At 46.9% G+C, this 20415-nt stretch overlaps 3 protein-coding genes across 3 annotated transcripts; 2 read left to right on the forward strand and 1 right to left on the reverse strand.

The window, feature by feature from the left end:
* Nucleotides 1–2039: 2039 nt before the first annotated feature.
* On the forward strand, nucleotides 2040–6899 carry nefma (neurofilament medium chain a). The gene is made up of 3 exons (XM_030435664.1): nucleotides 2040–3249; nucleotides 4051–4175; nucleotides 4268–6899. The coding sequence occupies exons 1-3, from the start codon at nucleotides 2191–2193 to the stop codon at nucleotides 5952–5954; spliced, it is 2871 nt and encodes a 956-aa protein (XP_030291524.1). The 5' UTR covers nucleotides 2040–2190; the 3' UTR covers nucleotides 5955–6899.
* A 3825-nt stretch (nucleotides 6900–10724) lies between these two features.
* On the reverse strand, nucleotides 10725–13533 carry nefla (neurofilament light chain a). The gene is made up of 4 exons (XM_030435665.1): nucleotides 12360–13533; nucleotides 12102–12226; nucleotides 11445–11878; nucleotides 10725–11360 (listed from the first exon to the last, which is right to left on the reverse strand). Exons 1-4 carry the CDS (start codon nucleotides 13398–13400, stop codon nucleotides 10987–10989), a joined length of 1974 nt encoding a protein of 657 aa, XP_030291525.1. The 5' UTR covers nucleotides 13401–13533; the 3' UTR covers nucleotides 10725–10986.
* A 4164-nt stretch (nucleotides 13534–17697) lies between these two features.
* On the forward strand, nucleotides 17698–20010 carry pgam2 (phosphoglycerate mutase 2 (muscle)). Its single transcript, XM_030436720.1, has 3 exons — nucleotides 17698–18207; nucleotides 18320–18500; nucleotides 19508–20010. Exons 1-3 carry the CDS (start codon nucleotides 17791–17793, stop codon nucleotides 19675–19677), a joined length of 768 nt encoding a protein of 255 aa, XP_030292580.1. The 5' UTR covers nucleotides 17698–17790; the 3' UTR covers nucleotides 19678–20010.
* Nucleotides 20011–20415: the final 405 nt, after the last annotated feature.

Below are 20415 nucleotides of genomic sequence, written 5' to 3' on the forward strand. Positions count from 1 at the left end.
GTCAGCAAGCGATTGTGGGCGCAGCTCCTGTAGTATAAAACAATTTGCAATACATTTTAGTGCTTAAAATAGGCAGACACACACACACGGGGGGGAGAAAGTCATTGTGACCGTCTCTCTCTCCCTCCCTCTCAGTCTAGCTCTCCCTCAGTCTGCCTGTCTGTCTCTGGAGCAATCTAAAATTGGCCACGCTTGATGCATTAGCTCTGCTTGACTTCAGCTCGCACTGGAAAGCCAATGAGGGGTACGAGCAAATGTAGACAGGTGATTAATGGAAAACGTCTCTTTCAGTGTTTGAAAAGCAGAACAACTTCTCTGTTCACGACTTCACCCACAACAAGCAGACTTTTAAAGGTGATACCTGTGCAGGAGCGTCTTCATTAGTTGTGTTAGCCGGATTTATGACTGCACCTGTCGTTGCATGTAAATGCACTAGGTAATGGATCCTCGAAAAGCACTAATGCAGCTGTTTTTGGTGCATTACCTCCAGCCATTGGGAATCGTTTTGCATTGACCTGAGGCGACCCTAGATTAGAGTGAAGCGTCGAGATTGATACCAGATCAATGGCCTGTCGGAACCACCGGACAGGCAGACCACGCCGAGGCGTCTCTCTCCAACGTCTCGGAAAATGGGATGGATCAACCACAATTCCCACGTGGCCTTGCGCTTGTAGAGGATCCTACAGACAGTGGTGGAGACGCAAAGTGTGCGCACAAATGTTAGGATACAGTGCACAGGAGTGTACATTAAGAACATGAGCTCCCCCCGTAGATTAGAAAAGGGCCCAGTTTTACAGCATCCACATGTAGACGGAACAAATTACTCTTCTGGTTCTGTTTTTAAAAGTATCATGTAAGCTGGACAGATGAATGAAAAGATCATCTACTAAATCTGGACATTTTTGAACATTTGACCTTCACATAGATTAAATTTATTTCACTGAAGATACAAATTTTCAAAATCAAATCAGTTTCTACACATACATGGAAAACAATGTGAATCAGTAACTGGATCTGAGTTTTATTACACAGTAATACATTTTAATGTATTTTTCAATGACCTGCATACTAAATCCTTATTATTATTATTATTATCATTATTATTATTTGTGTTAGTGGTGCTTGTTCAGTATGCACTATGTGCAAGAAAAAGATCTTCATTTTTGATGTCTAAACAAACTAGATAAATAAACTGTCTGTTTTCATGACTGAATAAATTGAATAAACAAAAGGAGAGCACAACTTCATGCTGTTTTACCTTGTTAATATTTGGCGAACCCTGCCACCTTTCTATCTTCAAATTGTTCTGGGGTCCTTGTTCTCCTCTGAGATTAGCCTGTTTATTCAGTCATGGCAAAATAAATATTTCTGAGTTAGTGTTTTTACCTTTGATAATATTGCAGCTGTGTGAGCTTGAATTTCGACTCCAAAACCACAAATTGCCCCTTTGAGGAAAACTGCGAGAATTACAAATGCAGATGCACAATAAAACTTTTTTTTTTCTTTGATAATAATGTATCCTAATTTATTAGCAAATATGAATAAATGGGATTGTCCCTCTTTGTTTTTGTTTTCTTGTTTTTATTTAACTTTGCATGTTAAGGCACAAAGGAGGAGGTATACAGATACATATTGCTATTATTCACATGATATAACCTCCCTCTTTGTAAGTGATGACAAAGTCTGATAATTCTCAGTGAATTATAGAATCATTCATAGTTTTTCAAACAACTAACAACTTATTTTGCCGGTCGCTGTCCATGGTGCTGAAGTGACAGGCCACATACAGACATATCTATCTATCTATCTATCTATCTATATATCTATCTATCTATCTATCTATCTATCTATCTCATCTGATCTCAGATCTGTTTATTCAATCGGACCCCCATCCAGCGCCTGCAGCCCACGTGGTCATCACCGGACGGGGCCCGGGACCACTCGCAGGCGGCCTGGCAGAGATGCTCCCTCCCCCCCTCCTCCATCAATGGACGAAATGAAAGTGCTCGTGAGCGGAACGGCCTCACATCGAGTATAAAAGGAGCAGGCGGAGAAGGGATCAGTCGCTGTGAGAGCCATACACCCCTCACCTGCACACACACACATAACACATACACCCACATACACGCCTCCACCTCCTGCACCGTTCCCCTTCATTCCCGCGCACATCCCCTACGGTAGTCTGACCGGATGAGTTACCCGGTGGACACTATAGGGAGCCCCTTCCGGAGAAGTATGGACACTAGGACGACCGGCTACGGCTACAGCCGCTCCAGCGGCACCCCCTCCAGCGGCTTTCGCTCCCAGTCCTGGTCCCGGGCCAGTCCCGGCTCCACCATGACCACCTCTTACAAGAGGAGCGTGAACATGCCGGTGTCCCGAGCTTACAGCTCAACGGTGCTCAGCTCCGCCGACAGCGTTGATTATACTCAAACCTCCATCCTGAACGGAGACTACAAGCGATCTAACGAGAAAGAGCAACTCCAAGGGCTCAACGACCGGTTTGTTGTTTACATTGACAAGGTGCACTACCTGGAGCAGCAGAACAAGCAGATCGAGGCGGAGATCCAGGCACTGCGGCAGAAGCAGGTGTCCCGCTCCCAGCTGGGAGACCTGTACGACCAGGAGCTGCAGGAGCTGCGCTCCATGCTGGAGCAGATCAACCACGACAAGGCGCAGATCCAGCTCGACACCGACCACATCGAGGAGGACATCCAGCGGCTCCGGGACCGCTTCGACGAAGAGGCTCGCATCCGGGAGGAGACAGAGGCGATCATCCGCGTCCTGAAGAAGGACGGCAGCGACTCGGAGTTGATGAAGTCCGAGTTGGAGAAGAAAGTTCAGTCGCTGCAGGACGAGATCGCGTTCATCCGCAATAACCACGAGGAAGAGGTGAGCGAGCTCATCGCTCAGATCCAGGCGTCTCAGGTGACGGTGGAGAGGAAAGACCTCCAGAAGGCGAACATCACCGAGGCGCTGCGGGAGATCCGCTGCGAGCTGGAGGGACACTCCAACCAGAACCTGCAGCAGGTGGAGGGCTGGTTCATGTGCCGCTACGCCAAGCTCACCGAGGCAGCCGAGCAGAACAAGGACGCCATAAAGTCCGCCCGGGATGAGATCGCCGACTACCGCCGCCAGCTGCAGTCCAAGACGGTGGAGCTGGAGTCCATCCGCGGGACAAGAGACTCTCTGGAGAGGCAGCTGAATGACATCGAGGACCGCCACAACATCGACCTGGCCAGCCTGCAGGTGAGGGACGCAGCCACAGAGCCGTGCGTAAAGAGATGCTGGGGACAGACTTGTTACTGTTAGACTGGTCACTTAGTTAATGTTGTGTGATTTAACTAATATCTACGTGTGTTTCAAACTTATTTTCACGATGACTGAGTTAAGTTAATGCGCTTGATATTTATATATATATATTGTTTTTATCTCTTGATAACGTAGCTTTTATTTGAGGGACTTAAAAAACAGCAAACTTCCTTAGCAGCAGTAACAACGGTCACATTCTCGTGTCCGTGTCACGGTTGAGAGTCTGTGTCAAGACATTTTCTGCTGCGTAACGATTGCGATGAGCTCATCTCAGCGCAGAGTTTCTTGAGAGATTTCCAGTTGTCAGGAAATGGTTAAAGGGAGACACTGCAGCAGACTCTCTCCCTCCCTCCCTCTCTCTCTGTCTTTGTGATGCTGAGTCAGAGGCACGGGTCGATGCCTTCATTGGCTCTGTCCTTGCATCACACCACTGAGATTTAGGGGTGGTGGTGGGGGTGTATTGACAATTGTGGAGGCTGCCCTTGACAAAACAGAGGCATTCACCAACTCCAGAATGCGTCAGAATAAATTAAAGCAACAGCCTTCGCTGCTACAGACTTTATAAACTCTGCAAGGGGAATCAAAGAAGGCTGAATTGAGGTCAGTTAAGGTCAGTCAGACAAAAGTTTTCAAAATCTTTGGCTGTTTGAAGGCTGATGCTTTGAAGCTTTGCCTTGCACAGTTTTGCGACACTTAATCGATCTTGTGTTGTGTCTGCTGTGTTTTTTTCCCCCTCAGGAGACAATTCACCAGCTGGATAATGAGCTCAAGAGCACCAAATGGGAGATGGCTCGTCACCTGCGCGAGTACCAGGACTTGCTCAATGTCAAGATGGCCTTGGACATCGAGATTGCCGCATACAGGTGCCCAAGAGAGGTTTAGGATTCACATTTTTTCCACAGTTTCTACTTTTCTCTGTCTCAAAACTGATGATGTTCACATTTGTTGTTAACAGGAAACTCCTTGAGGGCGAGGAGACCCACTTCAGCACTTTCCCGTACCGCCAGGCGGTCACCTCCACCAAAATTTCTAAGCCCAAATCAGAAGCTTCCAAGCTGAAGGTGCAGCACAAATTCGTGGAGGAGATCATCGAGGAGACGAGGGTCGAGGATGACAAGTCTGACATCGACGAGGCCCTGGCAGAGATTGCACAAGAGCTGTCCGCCACGCTCGGAGACGGAGGAGAGGAGGCAGAGGAGGAGGAAGGGGATGCGGAAGAGGCAGGAGAGGGAGGAGAAGAAGAGGGTGAGGCTGAGGAGGGAGAGGGTGAGGGCGAGGCCGAGGCTGAGGAGGAGGAAGTCGTAGCTGCCACAGAAGCCAAAGTTAGTGCCAGCGCACCCACTAAAGAGGAGGAGGAGGAGGAGGAGGGAGAGGATGGAAAAGGTGGCGATGAGGAAGACGAGGGGGAGGGAGAAGGCGGTGAGGAGGCAGAGAAGGAAGAAGAAGGTGAGGGAGAGAAAGAGGGAGGGGATGACGCAGCGGGAGGTGATGAAGGGGAAGGAGTAGAGGGAGCAGAGGAGGAGGAGGAAGTTGAGGAGACGGTATTGTGCTCCAAAGCTCCCGAGTCCAAAGCCTCTCCTGACAAAGAGAAGGCCGGAGACAAAGAGGGCAGCGGAGGAGAGGAGGAAGCCGCCGCTGAAGAGGAGGGCGGCGATCAGGATGAAGACGCCGGCAGTGACAAAGCATCCAAAAGCGGAGACGAGAAAGATGAGAAAGATGAAAAAGACGAGAAAGATGAGAAAGATGAGAAAGATGAGATAGAGGACGCAGACAAAGGCAAAAAGGATGATAGTGAAAAAGACGAGAAGAAGGTGAAGGAGGAGAAAGCGGACGACAAATCAGAAGAAGCCGTTGCCAAGACAGAAGCTCCGAAAACAGAAGCTGCCAAGCCCGAGCCCAAGAAGGAAGAGGCTGCCAAAACAGAGGTATCAAAACCTGAATCTCTAAAGCCAGAGTCCCCAAAGCCTGAATCCCCAAAGCCTGAGTCCCCAAAGCCTGGATCCCCCAAGTCCGAATCGCCCAAACCTCAGTCCCCTAAATCTGAATCTCCCAAGCCAGCATCTCCCAAGTCCGAGTCCCCCAAAGAGGGCTCACCAAAGGCTGGATCCCCCAAACCCAGCTCCCCAAAAGCTGAGTCCCCTAAGTCAGAATCTCCGAAACCTCAATCCCCAAAAGCTGAATCCCCCAAAGCTGAATCCCCAAAAGCTGAATCCCCCAAAGCTGAGTCCCCAAAGACAGAGACTGCCAAGCCCGAGGCTCCTAAGGCTGCTGAGGAGAAACCAGAGAAGAAGAGTGAGCCAGCAGACGACAAGAAGGTAGAAAAGAAGGATGTTGCCATGAACGGCGACTTGGACAAGAGCAGCCCCGAGGAGAAAGAGAAGAAGGACAAGGAGAAAGAAGCCGATGTGATCGCCAACGGCGTGGACGAGAGCCCCGTCAAGGAAGATGGCAGCCAGAAGGTGGTCATCACCAAAACCGTGGAGACGATCACAACTGGAGAGGACGGCTCCAAGCATGTCACCAAGTCAGTGACCGTGACCGAGACGGTGAAGGAGGTGGAGGAGGTCGAGAAGATGGTCGCCACCAAGAAGACGGAGAAGCACTCCACCCAGTCCATCAAGGAGGTGACCGAGGGCAACTGACTCCACACGCCTGATCCAGAAGGAGGAGGAGCGGGGCCAGAGGAGAGGATGCGAAGACAAGCAATCAACCCTGAACTAACATAACAAAAATCATACAGCTAGAGCGATGTAATAAAAATAACCACTCTCAAACATACGAAACAAATCATAGAGAGAAGCCAAAACTTAAATGCTACAAATTTCAAAAAGATGCATGTTGAGTGACAGCTTTCACGGGGCTTCGCTGCAGACACGGTCAGGAGCGAGCGACTGAGACGTTTTATCCTCTTTTTTCTTTCTTTTCTGCAGTTCATGGGTGAGCTCACTGGAGGGAGGGCGCGGGGGGAGGGTCTCTGCATGCTAGCTCAGGAGAGGGGAGTACGTCCTCTCTTATCCGTATGTATGGTAGAAATACACTGTAAAAAGAGTACATATGTAGAAGGTATAGATTTAATGCGTATGGGAGAATGAGAATGATTGTTATTAAAAGTTTTGAGTTTAAGTAAAAAGGAGGGGGGACCAGGCGGGCGGAGAGCGGTCCCCCACACTGAAGAAGCCTTACTCGACACGTGAAGATACCTACTGAGCCAAAAAGAAAAACTAACGACAAATACACAACATGCAGCGAAGAAAGAGACAGGCAGCGATATGATAAACACATGACCATATACATCCAGTAACTGAAGCAGTTAAAGCTTAATGAAAACGTGAAGAAACTCTTAGCCTTAAACATGCTTTTTATCAGTGTCTGTTATGTTTACCTGAGTGCAACTGAAAAAAAAAAAAAAAACAAACTAATACACTGTAAATGTGCAGATTTGTGCATTCTTGTATGCATAGGATGGACTTGAATTTAAATACAGAAATAAATGAGGTGCTACTGTTTGCAATCCCATGACTTTACTCATCATGAACGATTTCCCAGCAGCATTTGCTCAATAAATGCCATAATGAATAAAAAAAGGAGATTGTGTCTTGTCATTTTGTGTGAAAGTATTATTGTATGTTTTGCAATTGAAAAGGTATTAAACATTACATTACAGTAATTACAATATGACATCTTTTATCCCCGATACTATGTAATCGAATGTGGTGCAGTAATTAAATTATTACTATGATCATGATTAGAAAGAATTGTTCATACAACCTAAAGGCCACACTTGATAATATACAGCACATTTAAAGTTAATTAAACTTTAGTTAATTGTTAGTTCACTGTTCACTGTTCACATGCTTTAAAAGCATATATTAAGCAATTGTAAAGGTTCATAACATTCAGTTGAACTTGATATTGGTATCAAAATAATCATATATAGATATAAAGATGAACTACACACTAGTTATCAATCATTTTATAAAAACATCAGTTGCAACTTTACAGTAAAACATTATCTAATAAATGGTTTAGAAAGCATTTCATTATTTCTTAAACGTGAAATGACTTTTAGCAAAGGATAAATTAAAGGTGCAATATACAAGAACTTTAGTTAAAAACATTTTTAAAAAATGTACTAAAATAATCAACACAATGTGAACAACAGTTCTGAAAGTATGAGGTTTCTTTACTGTGTTGCAGAGATATCTACTGAAGTTAGCATGCTAACCAGCTAGCCTTGGCCCATCCTAATTCAAAGCTTCTTAGCTAGCTGTGTAAATATAAACATTTCATCCCCCATCCCTCGGAGTCTGAGGCGGGACCACTAGCTACATGGCTAACCGAGCTAACTACCTAGTTATTTAGCAGCAGTTAGTGGTTGCTCTAGTGATGTACTGCCCCCTGTTTGTATTAAGTTTACATTTGACAATAGGGCAAGGCTTATTGCTTGTTTAGCTATAATTATACCATTTATTAATATAATTAATTTGTTTACCATGTTTCCACAAGTGTTGCATAAATACAGTTAAATCATAATGATGGCTAAATGAATTGACCACATCAGAATACACAGGGGATGAGAGATTTCATATAATATTAATTATATTTAAGTCATTAGTTTCATCACTAAGTTATAATAATAGGTGATAGCAACTAACTAACGGTTCAGGACTACAATGAGGCAAATGAAATCAGTCAAACAAAACAAAAATAAAACTGCATTAAATACCAAAAAATTATCTTAAATTAGTTAAACAGACAACACAAGTGTGATACTCATTCAGCTTATCTTCACCACACAGACATTACCAATATCACTCTGTTGAGACAGTTCTTCTTGAGTATTAATAGATAAACAGTAAATGTAACAGTTGTATCTGATCCTTCACCAGATAATTTACACATCTCATTAAACAGAATGATTAGAGATATCTGTCACATTAATGTCTGCTGTAAGAAATTAAAAATGAATATTCAGACAAAAATAATGTTATCATGGAAAGCAGCTCTTAAACTTAGCACAAATGTTCTCATCATGTCATCAGCTGAGGATGTGACTTATCGGATCTCATTTTATTTCTCAGTTATTTCATTTCCTGTAATGTGCCGCCATGACATTCTTGTGGATATTAATACAGATAAGCGTCGACTGACCATGCTGAAAGGATGGGAAAAGTTTAATTTCAATGCCCATCAGCTGAAGTATCGCTGAGAGACATTTATCTAATTTTTCTTCTGACCGATGTGCTGCTGAACTAGTTTGCCAAAAAGGGTTTGAATATGCGGCTTTTTCTTGTTTTTGTCAGCAGCAGGAGAATAAATCCAGAGAAGTGATGGCAGATCTTATCACACGGAGGCTGTGAGCAAAGAAACATCACAGCATCGACGTCTAAAGTTGTTTTTAAACTCACCAGCAGGGCTCCAGCCTTGATGCAGAGAGCCTGCCGCTGCTGCCGCTGCTGCTGCTGCAGACTGTCCACAGTTAATGTCTATCCACGGGAGTGAAATAACAGAGCAGCTGCTGTGTGACGCCGTGGGGTCAGAGGATAATGTGCACAGATTCTTATCACATCAGGGAGGATTATAGATGTTGTACCTGTGAGAGGAGGAGATGATACATGGCAACTGCTGGTCTTGTAATTTGAGGTAATAGCAGCAACAAAGTTTTGAGTCATGTTGTATGAAGGTATAATCAGTTTCAACAGGTGCCAGTTATGTAAATGGATAATAAAACAGCACACCCTCACATTAGAGTAATCAACATAATTTATCCTTGTTTGTCAGAAAGCATGCAAATAGACTAATTAATGGCATACTGTGTGTGTCACTTTGTCTCGCAGGGTTTGATGGGAATGGCCTGGTAGTGCAGCGTTTAGCACTGCTGCCTCACAGGAAGAAGGGCCTTGGCTCGAATTCTGGCTCGGGGCTTTCCGCGAGGAGTCTGCATGTTCTCCTTTTGTCTGCCTGGCCTCTCTGCGGGTCCCCCGGCTTCTTCCCACAAGGGAGCCAAGTCCAAAGCCTTGCAGGTAGGTTAACTTGCCCTAGGTTTCCGTCACAGACGATGGATGGATGGATGGACAAAAGGTTTGGGAGCTCGGCCTCCTGCCCGAAGAATAGCTGGAGCTTATTTCGTCCTCTGTTCCACCTTTCCTTCACCTTCATGTTACATTGAGCGGGGACGCCTGAATAAATAAAATCCCTGTCCTTCTTTCATAGTAAGAAAAGTTGCAATAAAACGTACTCTCTCAATTCACTAGTCTCAGGGATTCTGGGTCTGCTTATAGCCTTAATAAATCCGGTCTGACCAGCAGCATATAGTGGCTAATGTAAGCTAATATTAAGTAACTTGCACTGAAAATGACGTCATGACCCTTTTGAAAACTGTTAATGTTTCATGGAGGCAGTTTATATCATGCTTACTATCAAATCAGCTAACAAACTTTTAAACAAGATCATGTAATGTTTGCTGAACAGCAGCCTGCGGTCATAATATATCATTTTCACAGATTTTCTAAGGCTCTGTCAGTGTCTTAAAGGCCCAATTCCAATACACATCCTGCCCTAACCACTCAGCCTTGCCCTATCCCTACACTTTGCAAGTTCTTCACGCCGACGGGTAGGGTGTTGTAAATGCAGATGCTTATATTAGCCAGCATTAGCTACGAGTCACGCCAGACAAATCAGTGCTGTAGCTGCAAGACCTCTGGCTTTATTAAGCCGAGGAAAGGTGTGTTTGATTGCTTTCCAATTAAGTTTTCATTTGCTGAAAGTGACGAGCGCTAAAACAATGAGAGGTCAGTGCAGTTTGGCTGCAGCAGCTGCGACACACGGCTAAAGGAGGAGATTAAAGCAGCCTACTTAGAAACCCTCAGCGCCAGTTTCCACAGTTTGTGTCAAACGTGGCTCTCTGGGACCTCCTCTGGGAGTCATAACGCAGTCAAATATGAACAGAGACATGACACAGATTCTTAAATACATGTCCACTGTGAATAAATATCTGTAAAACCACTTAGATAATCCCCCTGATAATCCTCCCGATTTCAGATTTACTTCAGCATCAAACTGATCTGGTGATACTCGTCAACACATCAATGGGTACATTACGAGGAGCACCTGCTAATTGCTTTTTCCTCATATTTTTACTTCCAATTTGTCATTAACAGGCTGAAAAGAGTAGCCAACAGACTACACTCAATACTCAATACTAACTGAATACATTGCAATTATACTTACTATTTGCATTCACCAAAGCACTATGGGAGTTCCTAAATATATTCTAATCACTTGATTGATCAAGAGAGGTGGAATAAAAGAATGACAAATGTTCACATTTGCAACATAACGGGTTTATACTGTAAATCATCTACTTGTCAGATGTGTAAAGAGTTATTCATGCTCTGAATCAACGACACACGTGGCTTTAAGAGGCGTTTATTTCACCACCAAAAACTCACACACTCACATTTTGCATTCGACAACTACACACATTACACTCCTGAGGAAGTGTGCACACGGACCTTAATGTACTTTGGGCATTGGAAAGCAGTTAGCCTTGATTTGTTGCTGTAAATGGCTGTCGGACTGTTTTATTGAGCACCATGTTAACAAGCAGATTGGAGAGGATAGCGAAGGAGCCTCTACTGGTTATTGAGCTAATGGACAGTCTTGACTGAAGGCTTACTTTTTACCATTTGTGCTTTTCTCCTCGGCAGCGTCCGGCTTGGCTGCTTTCGCCTCCTCTTTCTCCTTTTTGGCTTCAGCCTTGTCGTCTGTTTTCGGAGCGGCCTCCTTGTCGTCGGCTTTGTCGTCTTTCTTGGCGTCGGCCTTGTCTTCTTTCTCCTCCTTCTCTTCGCTTTTCTTTTCTTCTTCCTTCTCTTCCTCTTTGTCTTCTTCTTTTGCGTCCTCGCCCTTGCCCTCAGCTTCCTCTGCTTTCACCTCCTCTTGTGCTTCTTCTTTAACCTCGGCCTCCTCTTCCTCTCCCTTCTCCACTTTCTCCCCCTCTTCCTCAGCGGCCTCTGTCACCTCTTCCTTTTGCTCCTCCTCCTCGCCACCTGTATAAATGAGAATCGTATCGACATTTATCACAACGACCTCAATCATAAAGCAATTACAGAACATAATCAAAAACTCCTAACCCTCTTCTCCTTCTTTAGCCTCTTCATCTCCTTCCTTAGCTTCCTCTTCATCTTCTTTCTCCTTATCTCCCTCCTCCTCTCCTTCCTCTTCCTCCCCCTTCTCCTCTTCCTCCTCCTCCTTCGTCGCTTCTGTCTCCTCTCCTCCCTCCTCTTCCTTCTCCTCCTCTGCCTCCTTCACCTCCTCCTCCTCCTGCTCCTCCTCTTCCTCTGCGGGTGGGCTGGCCTCTGCCTGATGGGCCTGGCTGGAGGAGATGATCCCCTCGGTGGTGCTGGAGCTGAGCAGGCGCGACGTCATCAGGTAGGTGGTGCCGGAGCTCAGGCTGGAGAAGACGGGCCGGACGTAGGAGGGCGCTGACAGGCTGTGGCTGTACAGGGAGGACACGCCCCCGGGCACTCCCACACTGAAGCGAGACTCCTCCCCCTCCAGCAGTTTCCTGTACAGGTTAGGGGAAAGTCTTAGCTCGATTATCTGACTGAGACTCTTAGATGTTAGCAAATATTTTTTTTTACCTTAAACGACCCCGTGGACAACCTCGAAAATCTAAACTTGTGTCTCCTTCTGACTGGGTGTTATTGCACCACATCAAAATGCTTAAATCGACGCTGGTAAGAAGTTTGATCTCTGGAAATCCAGTGTGATTCCTCATCGCTTCTCACCTGTACGCAGCAATCTCGATGTCCAGCGCCATCTTGACATTCAGAAGGTCCTGGTACTCCTTCAGGTAGCGCGCCATTTCCTGTTTGGTGCCCCTCAGCTCACTTTCCAGCTCTCCGATGGTGTCCTAGATGGGAGATAAGGAAATGAAACCCCCCCCCCAGTCAGAGTTTTAAAGATTAATGTCCCCCAAAATCAAAAGATCTGAATAATTAATAACACATTGTAACAGAATTCATGCACCTGCGGCTGCCACTGACCTGCATAGCAGCAATCTCGGCACTCTGCTTCTCCTCCATCTCGTGCAGCTGCTTCTCCAGGGACTCGTTGAGGCCTCTGCATGCATCGATCTCCAGCAGGCGGGTCTGGAGCTGGCGTCGGTACTCTCCCGCCTCGTCCTTGGAGCTCCTCACGGCGTCGCTGTGCTGGGCCACCGACTCGGTCATGGAGCCCACCTTCCCTCTGAACCACTCTTCTGCTGCCTGCATGTTTCTTGCTGCCAGCCTTTCGTACTGGGACCGGATGTCCCTGAGGGCACCGGAGAGGTCAGGAGTTGCGGCCTCAGACTCCACGGCCACTTGGACCCCCAGTTGGACCTGGGCCTGCAGCTCGGCCACCTCGCCCTCGTGGATCCTCTTGAGGAAGGCCAGCTCCTCCAGCAGAGTTTCAATGCTCTTCTCCAGCTCAGCCTTGGCTAAGGCAGCCTGGTCGGCCTCACGCCGGGCCTCCATCAGCCTGCCCTCAGCCTCCTCACGGCCCAGCACTTCCTCTTCATATCGACCCTGCAGAGCACTCAGGGTTTGTTCCAGACGCTCCCTCTGTCCCATGACAGCCTGCTGCTCTGCCCTGGCCTCATCCACAGCCGCTCTCAGGGCCCGAGCCTCCTGCTCGTACAGTGCTCTCAGGCGGGACGGCTCATTGTGCCTCTGCCTCAGCAGCAGCAGCTCTGCCTCCAGAGCACGATTCTGCTGCTCCAGCTCACGCACTCTCTCGATGAAGCCGGCAAAGCGATCGTTGAGGTCCTGCAGCTGGCTGCGCTCCTGGGTGCGGATGGCACGGAAGTCAGAGCTGATCTGGGCCGCCTGGTTGAGCTCCAGCTCCAGGGAAGAGGCTTGGGAGGAGGAGGAGAGCAGCACCCGGCCGGGAGAGGAGTACTGCAGACGGGAGGAGGACAGCGGGGAGGCGTGGGACGAGTAGACGGAGTGGGTCCTCCCTCTGGTCACCACCCGAGGGGGAGCCTCGACATACCAGCGCCTGTACGACGAGGTGGAATAGTAAGGGTCATATCCGAGGCTACTCATGGCTGAGTTGTTGTCGGGAGCACAGGCTGCTCTCCCTCTCCTCTGTGTGTATGTGTGTGTGTGTGTGTGTATGTGTGTGTGTGTGGAGGTGTATGCAGGGCTCAGGTTTAAGCCTCGACTGCCTGCTGCTGCAGCAGCCTGTGCTTTTATAGCGGGACAGTGAGCTCTGACGCAAGCGCTTTCCCCAAACTCTGACAATGCAGGCTCGATAGGCTTACACTGCAACGGGAAGAGATGAGAGGGAGAGGGGCCGCGGGATGCAGAGTGGGAGGGTTAAACACAGAGAGAGGGAAAGAGGTGGCAAAATTACATCTTAATAGGATCCATGTTCTGTTTCTCTTGTCCTGACTTTGACATTGCCAGTTCAACCATGGACTTTGACCAGAGCAGTCCTGCAAATAACTGATATACTGTATTTTATAAGGAGTTCTGTGTATTAAAAGACAAACACATGTCTCAAACATACATGCCGTGCTATCATCACTGCGGGATACAGAGGGAGAGGGGGAGGGTGGGGGAGAGGGTGGGGGTTGTCCTGGTTTAACAATCGTGACACAGCATCTCTCCCTCTGGCGGAGAGCAGAACTGCAGCCATGACCTCAAAGGACCTGCAGTGTCGAAAATCCCACCCAAACAGAAGGTAAGAGGTCACAACATGGAGCACGGAAACGTGTGTGAGGTGGGATTTCTTGGTAAATTAATAAGTTCTGCTCTTTTTTGAAATGAGATTGGTTAATTAGTAGTGTAATTATGGGGTGTTCTTTTATTTATGTCTTATTCTGACTCTGCAGAAGGAAGTTATAGAAAACTAAAGGCATCAATGATCTGAGTTCACAGAGACAGGTAGAAACAAAAATGGCTGTTCAGTCTCCTTCTTTGCAAGAATTAATGAGAACACTGCACTGACTGTGCCAGTGTCACCAGAAAGGCGTGTTTCCTTTATGGTTTGACACCGGAGAGAGCAAGCACCGCTTATCAACTGTTCACATTCAACGCTCTTTTCAAAGAGACAGAGGTATTCTTCATTTTTGAAAGAATCAGCGACGGAGAAGTCTTTTTCCGCCTTTCACCCGGCTGTTCTTTCAGTTCTAAAAAAGACAAACAGTCCCCTCTCATCTGCAGCACAGACACCCTGGCAGGTCAATTACACCCAGCTGCTGACATGCATTTTCTTAACTTGTGTGACTGGCTGTGTGCGTGTGCAGGTACGTTGTGGCTCAGTAATTCATTTTTACGCTGGGAAATTCATCTTGTTTTTCAGCTCCATGCATAAACATACATTGCAGTGCTTTGCAGCAATATCTGTGCACATGCTTTTTTATGCGAGTGTATGTGCGTGATCCTTCAGTTCCTTTAACGCTCTAGTAATTTGCCTATGCAGCAGAGGCCCCTGGTGCTCATTGTAGCCCAAACTGAAGCCAGGCAGGCAGGCAGGCAGGCAGAGGTGGGGGACTTCAGTGGGAGCTGCATGGACTCTGCTGCAGGCTGAGTCATCGTAACAGTTGCGATCACACAAACTCCCCTGTGTACACTTCTCTTTCCCACCCTGAACAGCAGTCTGACACTCTGCACCGGGGCTGTTTTTTAAGGCAGACAAGATGCTTACAGGACCGGTGGGCGAAATGACGGAGATGAGAGTAGAGCGATGACCCTTACAGAGCTGATTTCTAGGTTCTCGCCCTAATATGTTGTCATTTTCTTAATGTGGTGGCAATTGTGGTGGAGGTAAAACAGCCTGCTTTGTGAGTATTCATCAAAACATTAGAGGCACGTGAGTTCCCCCTTTGGCCACTAGAGGGCAGAAGAAACATCCAAACAAGTTGACAGAAACACGGACAGCACAATACTGCACACTGCCTGCTTCATACATACATTTACATAAAGAACAAAATTACATATCCATGGCCATTGAAGTTTATTGTCACATTTCTGTTTAATAGGCAAACACAATATATCATGACAATTAACTGGACAACAAAACAACACCCATATTCAGTGCTAAGCTGCACAGGTACACTGATCTTTAATGGGACCAAAAACATACACCAGCTCAGTGCAATGAACTCTGTGTAACACGACGCCCAAACTCTGACTTAACAGAGCTCGTAGTGTGACTTATTTCTGGACACCTGATTGTTAGTCCAGTGTTCACTCTCCTTCTCCTCTGGGCCGTTATTCTGAAAGCAGGATTAGTGAAAAACTCAGAGCTTGTTAAGCCCGAGATGAGGGGAACTCATCAGAGATAGAGATAGCAGTTCTGGCTCACTTTTACTTAAACTCAGTCATACATATATACATACTCACTTTTACATTCATACATACATAATTAACTTGCACATATATGCATTCTCACACGCACATACACTACTGAGAGTATGCATGTATGTGCAAGTGCTCAGTACTGGTATATATCTGTGTGCAAGTGTAGTATGTATGTATGTATGTATGTGCAACTGAAGTATGTAGTGTTGGCCTATATGGCTTCCCATATACACTTGCTGTGGTAACATACTCAACCTACTTATTATCTCAGACTTAGCCAACTCAGTTTGGATTTAAGCTCAGTTTGTTGCTTTGCTTTTCTTTTTGTTGCTTTCTGATCTCCACCACCTGCTGAAGAAAACAGCCAGCAGCCAGCCTGCGTCTTTAACCGCCAGCTTGTTTGGTGCACGGCACGTAGCGCACAGCTGGCTTATCAGCTCGTTTTCTTGCTGGAAAATGGTTGCCGAGAGGGATTGGTGAGAGCAGCGAGACCGAACAGAACAGTTAAATGTGCCAAAAAAACCAAAAACACTTGGCTAAAGCACAAAGAAGTAGGTATCAATTCTCCATTATTTCAACACTGGAGCCTGTGTTTCATTTATATTTTTCATCAATGTCACCATAAAGTTCACCACGGAGATCCGTCCGGTGTTTTTTTTTTTTTTTCCTGCAGCATCATCCCTGTTAGTTTCCTCTCTGTTGGCCTTCCGCCCGGAATTACATTAATATCATATTTTTGGACTGTTCTATCTTTCCTTTTTTTCCCCCTACATATGGATCCATAATTCGATTGGGAGAGGCAGGAGAGCTCGTCTGTAAGGTCAGCGTTGGCCCTGTGGCTTTGTTTTGAAGCTTCATCAGCACTTTTAGTCTCTATTCTGTAAGCTGGAGCACAAATCTCTGCTTCCCAACAGTACGTATCATGAAGGATACTGCAGAAGATGTGGCTCCGACTTGTTGTCTCTAACATTTCCGGTGGGGTGGAACGGGAGGCTTTTCTCAACTCAAGGCTCCACAGTAACTCTAATCATGACGTTTACTGTGGTGATACTGAGGGCAGCAGTTTGGAATCAGCCTGGTGCTCGTACATACACACACTGACAACACAGCGTATTTGTACAACGGTTTCTTACTGAAATTACATACACATACAGTGTCACATGTTGCATGGTTCATGTAAAAACCATTAAATGGTACGAGAGCAGCTCCTAGAGGTGATGGACAGAAATGACACTTTTATATTTACAATCCCTCTGCCTGTTTAAGATTTAACACGGAGGCTTTCTTATAATCTGCAAAAATATGAGGATTTTTCAGGGCATCATCAATCAGAGAGCTGTTTATTTTCTTCAGCTTAAACTCAAAAAACTATAACACACTCCTTTTGTGCCTTTTGCTGTTCATGCATTTAAACCCTGTTATTATTGTATTTTTTTTACCTCAATCTTATGAACAGTCATTATCATTCTCAGTAGAGAGAGTGCTAGCTGCAGCTGTGGTAGTCAGATAGCTGCATCATGTGATTGGCTGGCATCAGCTCTGTGCACAGTGAGAGAAACCACATGAGTGCACACTGCATGCAGCTGTTAGCTCGGCTGTGTTTTGGAAACATGTTGCCGGTCGATTTTCCTGTTAAAAAACTGACTGGACTTGTTTGAGCCTCACTGTCATTGTTACACACACAGCAAAAGCCCTGCTATTTACTAAACATGTGAAGTGTTCAGGCTGTAATAAAGCTGCAGCTTCTCCCTCACTGATCAGACTGTCTCTGCACCTCTCTGCAGCCAACTCTGATCTTTACACTTTTGTTCCACAGATCTCACTTTAAAAGTCATGTTGCTATTTTGGCTTAATGTCTGACCTCTGGCCTTCCCAGCCACCACATGTCCGACCGGCCCAGCGGAGGTCTGGCTCCATTGGCTGGACTTGTGTGCCCATCAGAGCACGAGTGCCTCTCACAGGTGGAGAGTTCAGGAGGCCTTTCTGCTATGTGCTGTCCCTGCCCGGGCTGCTATATAAAGAGTGTGGTATGCTGGCTTGGCCTCACTGTTGGTCGGCCAGTGTGCGCGCAACTTAGAAGGGCTGAGGGTTCTGTGTTGGAGCTTCACTCAGGAGACACTCTGTAAGCATGGCTGCTGCCCATCGTTTGGTGATCGTGCGCCACGGCGAGAGCGCCTGGAACCAGGAGAACCGCTTCTGCGGCTGGTTCGACGCCGACCTCAGTGAGAAGGGCGTGGAGGAGGCCAAGCGCGGGGCCCTGGCGGTCAAGGAGGCCGGGCTCAAGTTCGACATCTGCTACACCTCCGTGCTGAAGCGCGCCGTCAAGACCCTGTGGACCATCATGGAGGGCACAGACCAGATGTGGCTGCCTGTGATCCGCACCTGGCGTCTGAACGAGCGTCACTACGGAGGCCTCACCGGTCTCAACAAGGCCGAGACGGCCGAGAAGCACGGCGAGGAGCAGGTGAAGGTCTGGCGCCGCTCCTTTGACATCCCACCACCACCCATGGACAAGGACCACCCTTACCACAAAATCATCAGCGAGGTGAGACAACTGGTGTGAAAACATTTAGTCTGTCTTTTCTCTCTGTTATGCAACTTTTGTGTTTACCACTGTGGGAGTAGACTTACAGCTACTGTTCCTTGCTGCCTTCCAGTCTCGGCGCTACAAGAACCTGAAGCCCGGCGAGCTCCCCACGTGTGAGTCACTGAAGGACACCATCGCCCGCGCCCTGCCTTTCTGGAATGACGTCATCGCGCCTGAAATCAAGGCGGGAAAGAACGTGATCATCGCTGCCCACGGCAACAGCCTCCGTGGCATCGTCAAGCACTTGGAAGGTGAGCCTAACAGTGGGGAGGTGGAGAAAACTTAAAGGGTAACTCCACCATTTTTACACATTAAAGTGTGTTGACAGGTCTTGGGGGGAACTTCTGCATATGTGAAACAAAAGTAGCACGAAGGTATTTGTGGCTCCGTAGGAAGTTGCCTCAAGTGATGTTACTCAGCAGTTGAGTTGCACTGTGGGTAACATAGGTGCCAGCATTTGAAAAAAAACCAAAACAAGTCCAACAGTGTTGTAGAGCTGCAATGTTCAAAACCTGGTGCCTACATCACCCACAGCGCGACGTAGCCACAATTTATCAGATTAAATGGAGCTTCCTCTGGAGACACAAAATATTTCATACTGTTTTTCTCCCATATGTTAGATCACCCCCACGACCTGTAAACACACTTTAATGTGTAAAATTGGTGGAGTTTTAAAAACTGAAGAGGTGAAGCAGAGGCGAGCGCTGACATTATACAATCCCATTGAAATAAGCGGAACATTTCATCTTGAAAATGTCTTTCGGTGCATTTGCGTACAAGGCCAAGGCCTAAAATAATTACAGACACTTAACACACACACACACACACACACACGCACACACGCACACACACACACTGTTGTGGATTACAGTGGACAGAAATAGCACACAGGGACTCTCATGCTAAAGCTCAGGGACAGGGGAGAGGGTCAGGAGCTTGGTTCCCGTTACAGTCACGACCTTTATGTAGAAAGGTTGTACTTGCCAGACGTGGATAAGGAAGAGCCAGAGAGCCTAAAGGGCAACGGTAAATGTCAGAAAGGTCTGCTAGGTGTTTTCGGGGAGTAGATTATAAGTCACAGACTGCAGTAAAAGATAAATAATACAATCAAGATGTAAATACATTTGCCCTGCTGACTTCTTTTACTATGTAAGCCTTCTGTCCCTCCTGTCTGCCTAGCTGGGCCCCAGACAGCCTTTTACTGTATCCATTACATTCCCTCTGTTCCGTCTGCTGATCCGTCTGTTTTTTTTTCCAGGTATGTCCGACGCGGCCATCATGGAGCTGAACCTGCCCACAGGAATCCCAATCGTGTACGAGCTGGATGCGAACCTGAAGCCCGTGAAGCCCATGTCTTTCCTCGGTGACGAGGAGACCGTGAAGAAGGCCATGGCGGCCGTGGCTGCCCAGGGCAAAGCCAAGAAGTAAGCCTGCCTCCAGAGGCTCCGCGAGGAGGCAGAACAACAGACTCTTCCCCCCCTTTTCTCCTTCCACCTTTCCCCCAAACCGTTTGTCCATCCTTGTAGTGCATTCCAACTGGGGAAATGTTTAATGGTTCTTTTGGGGACGGGCCACTTTCAACACCCTGTTTGTGCAAATGACAGACAGAGGGATGGTCGGTCGATCAAAGCAGACAGCCGGGCTCCGCTCTTCATGCAGCCCCACATCACTCAGCCCTTTTAAATTGTGGTCGAGCCCTAAATGTTTTAAAGGGCTTCACCACCCTGGCACAACCAATAAAGAAACCATGTTTTTACGTAGGCCCGTGTCTGTTTAATTTCCCCTCCGTATCTTCTTGTGTCTCTGTCTCCCTTTTTTTTCTTGTTGTCTTCAAATTACATTGTCATCCTTAATCCTGTTCTTTTTTTTTTCTCCCATTTGGAAAAGCAGTGGTTTCAGCAAAGTGCAAAGGTGCTGTGAAATCTTATCCTGGAGGTAGAGAGAGGGAGAGAGAGAGAGAGAGAGAGAGAGCCTGAGAGATAAGTCAGTGGGTTCATCTTGGCAGCGTTCCCATGATGCAGGAGCGAACTCGTCTGAGAGGTTATTTTTTGCCTTTCCTCCCCCTAGTCAGATCAAACTGAGAATCACACAGAGGAAGGAATCATTTGAAGCTTTTTCCCGATCAAATAAGATCGTGGTCTTGGTAAGAGACGCATGACAAATTAA

Source organism: Sparus aurata, chromosome 12, assembly GCF_900880675.1.
Source record: "Sparus aurata chromosome 12, fSpaAur1.1, whole genome shotgun sequence".
NCBI lineage: Eukaryota > Metazoa > Chordata > Actinopteri > Spariformes > Sparidae > Sparus > Sparus aurata.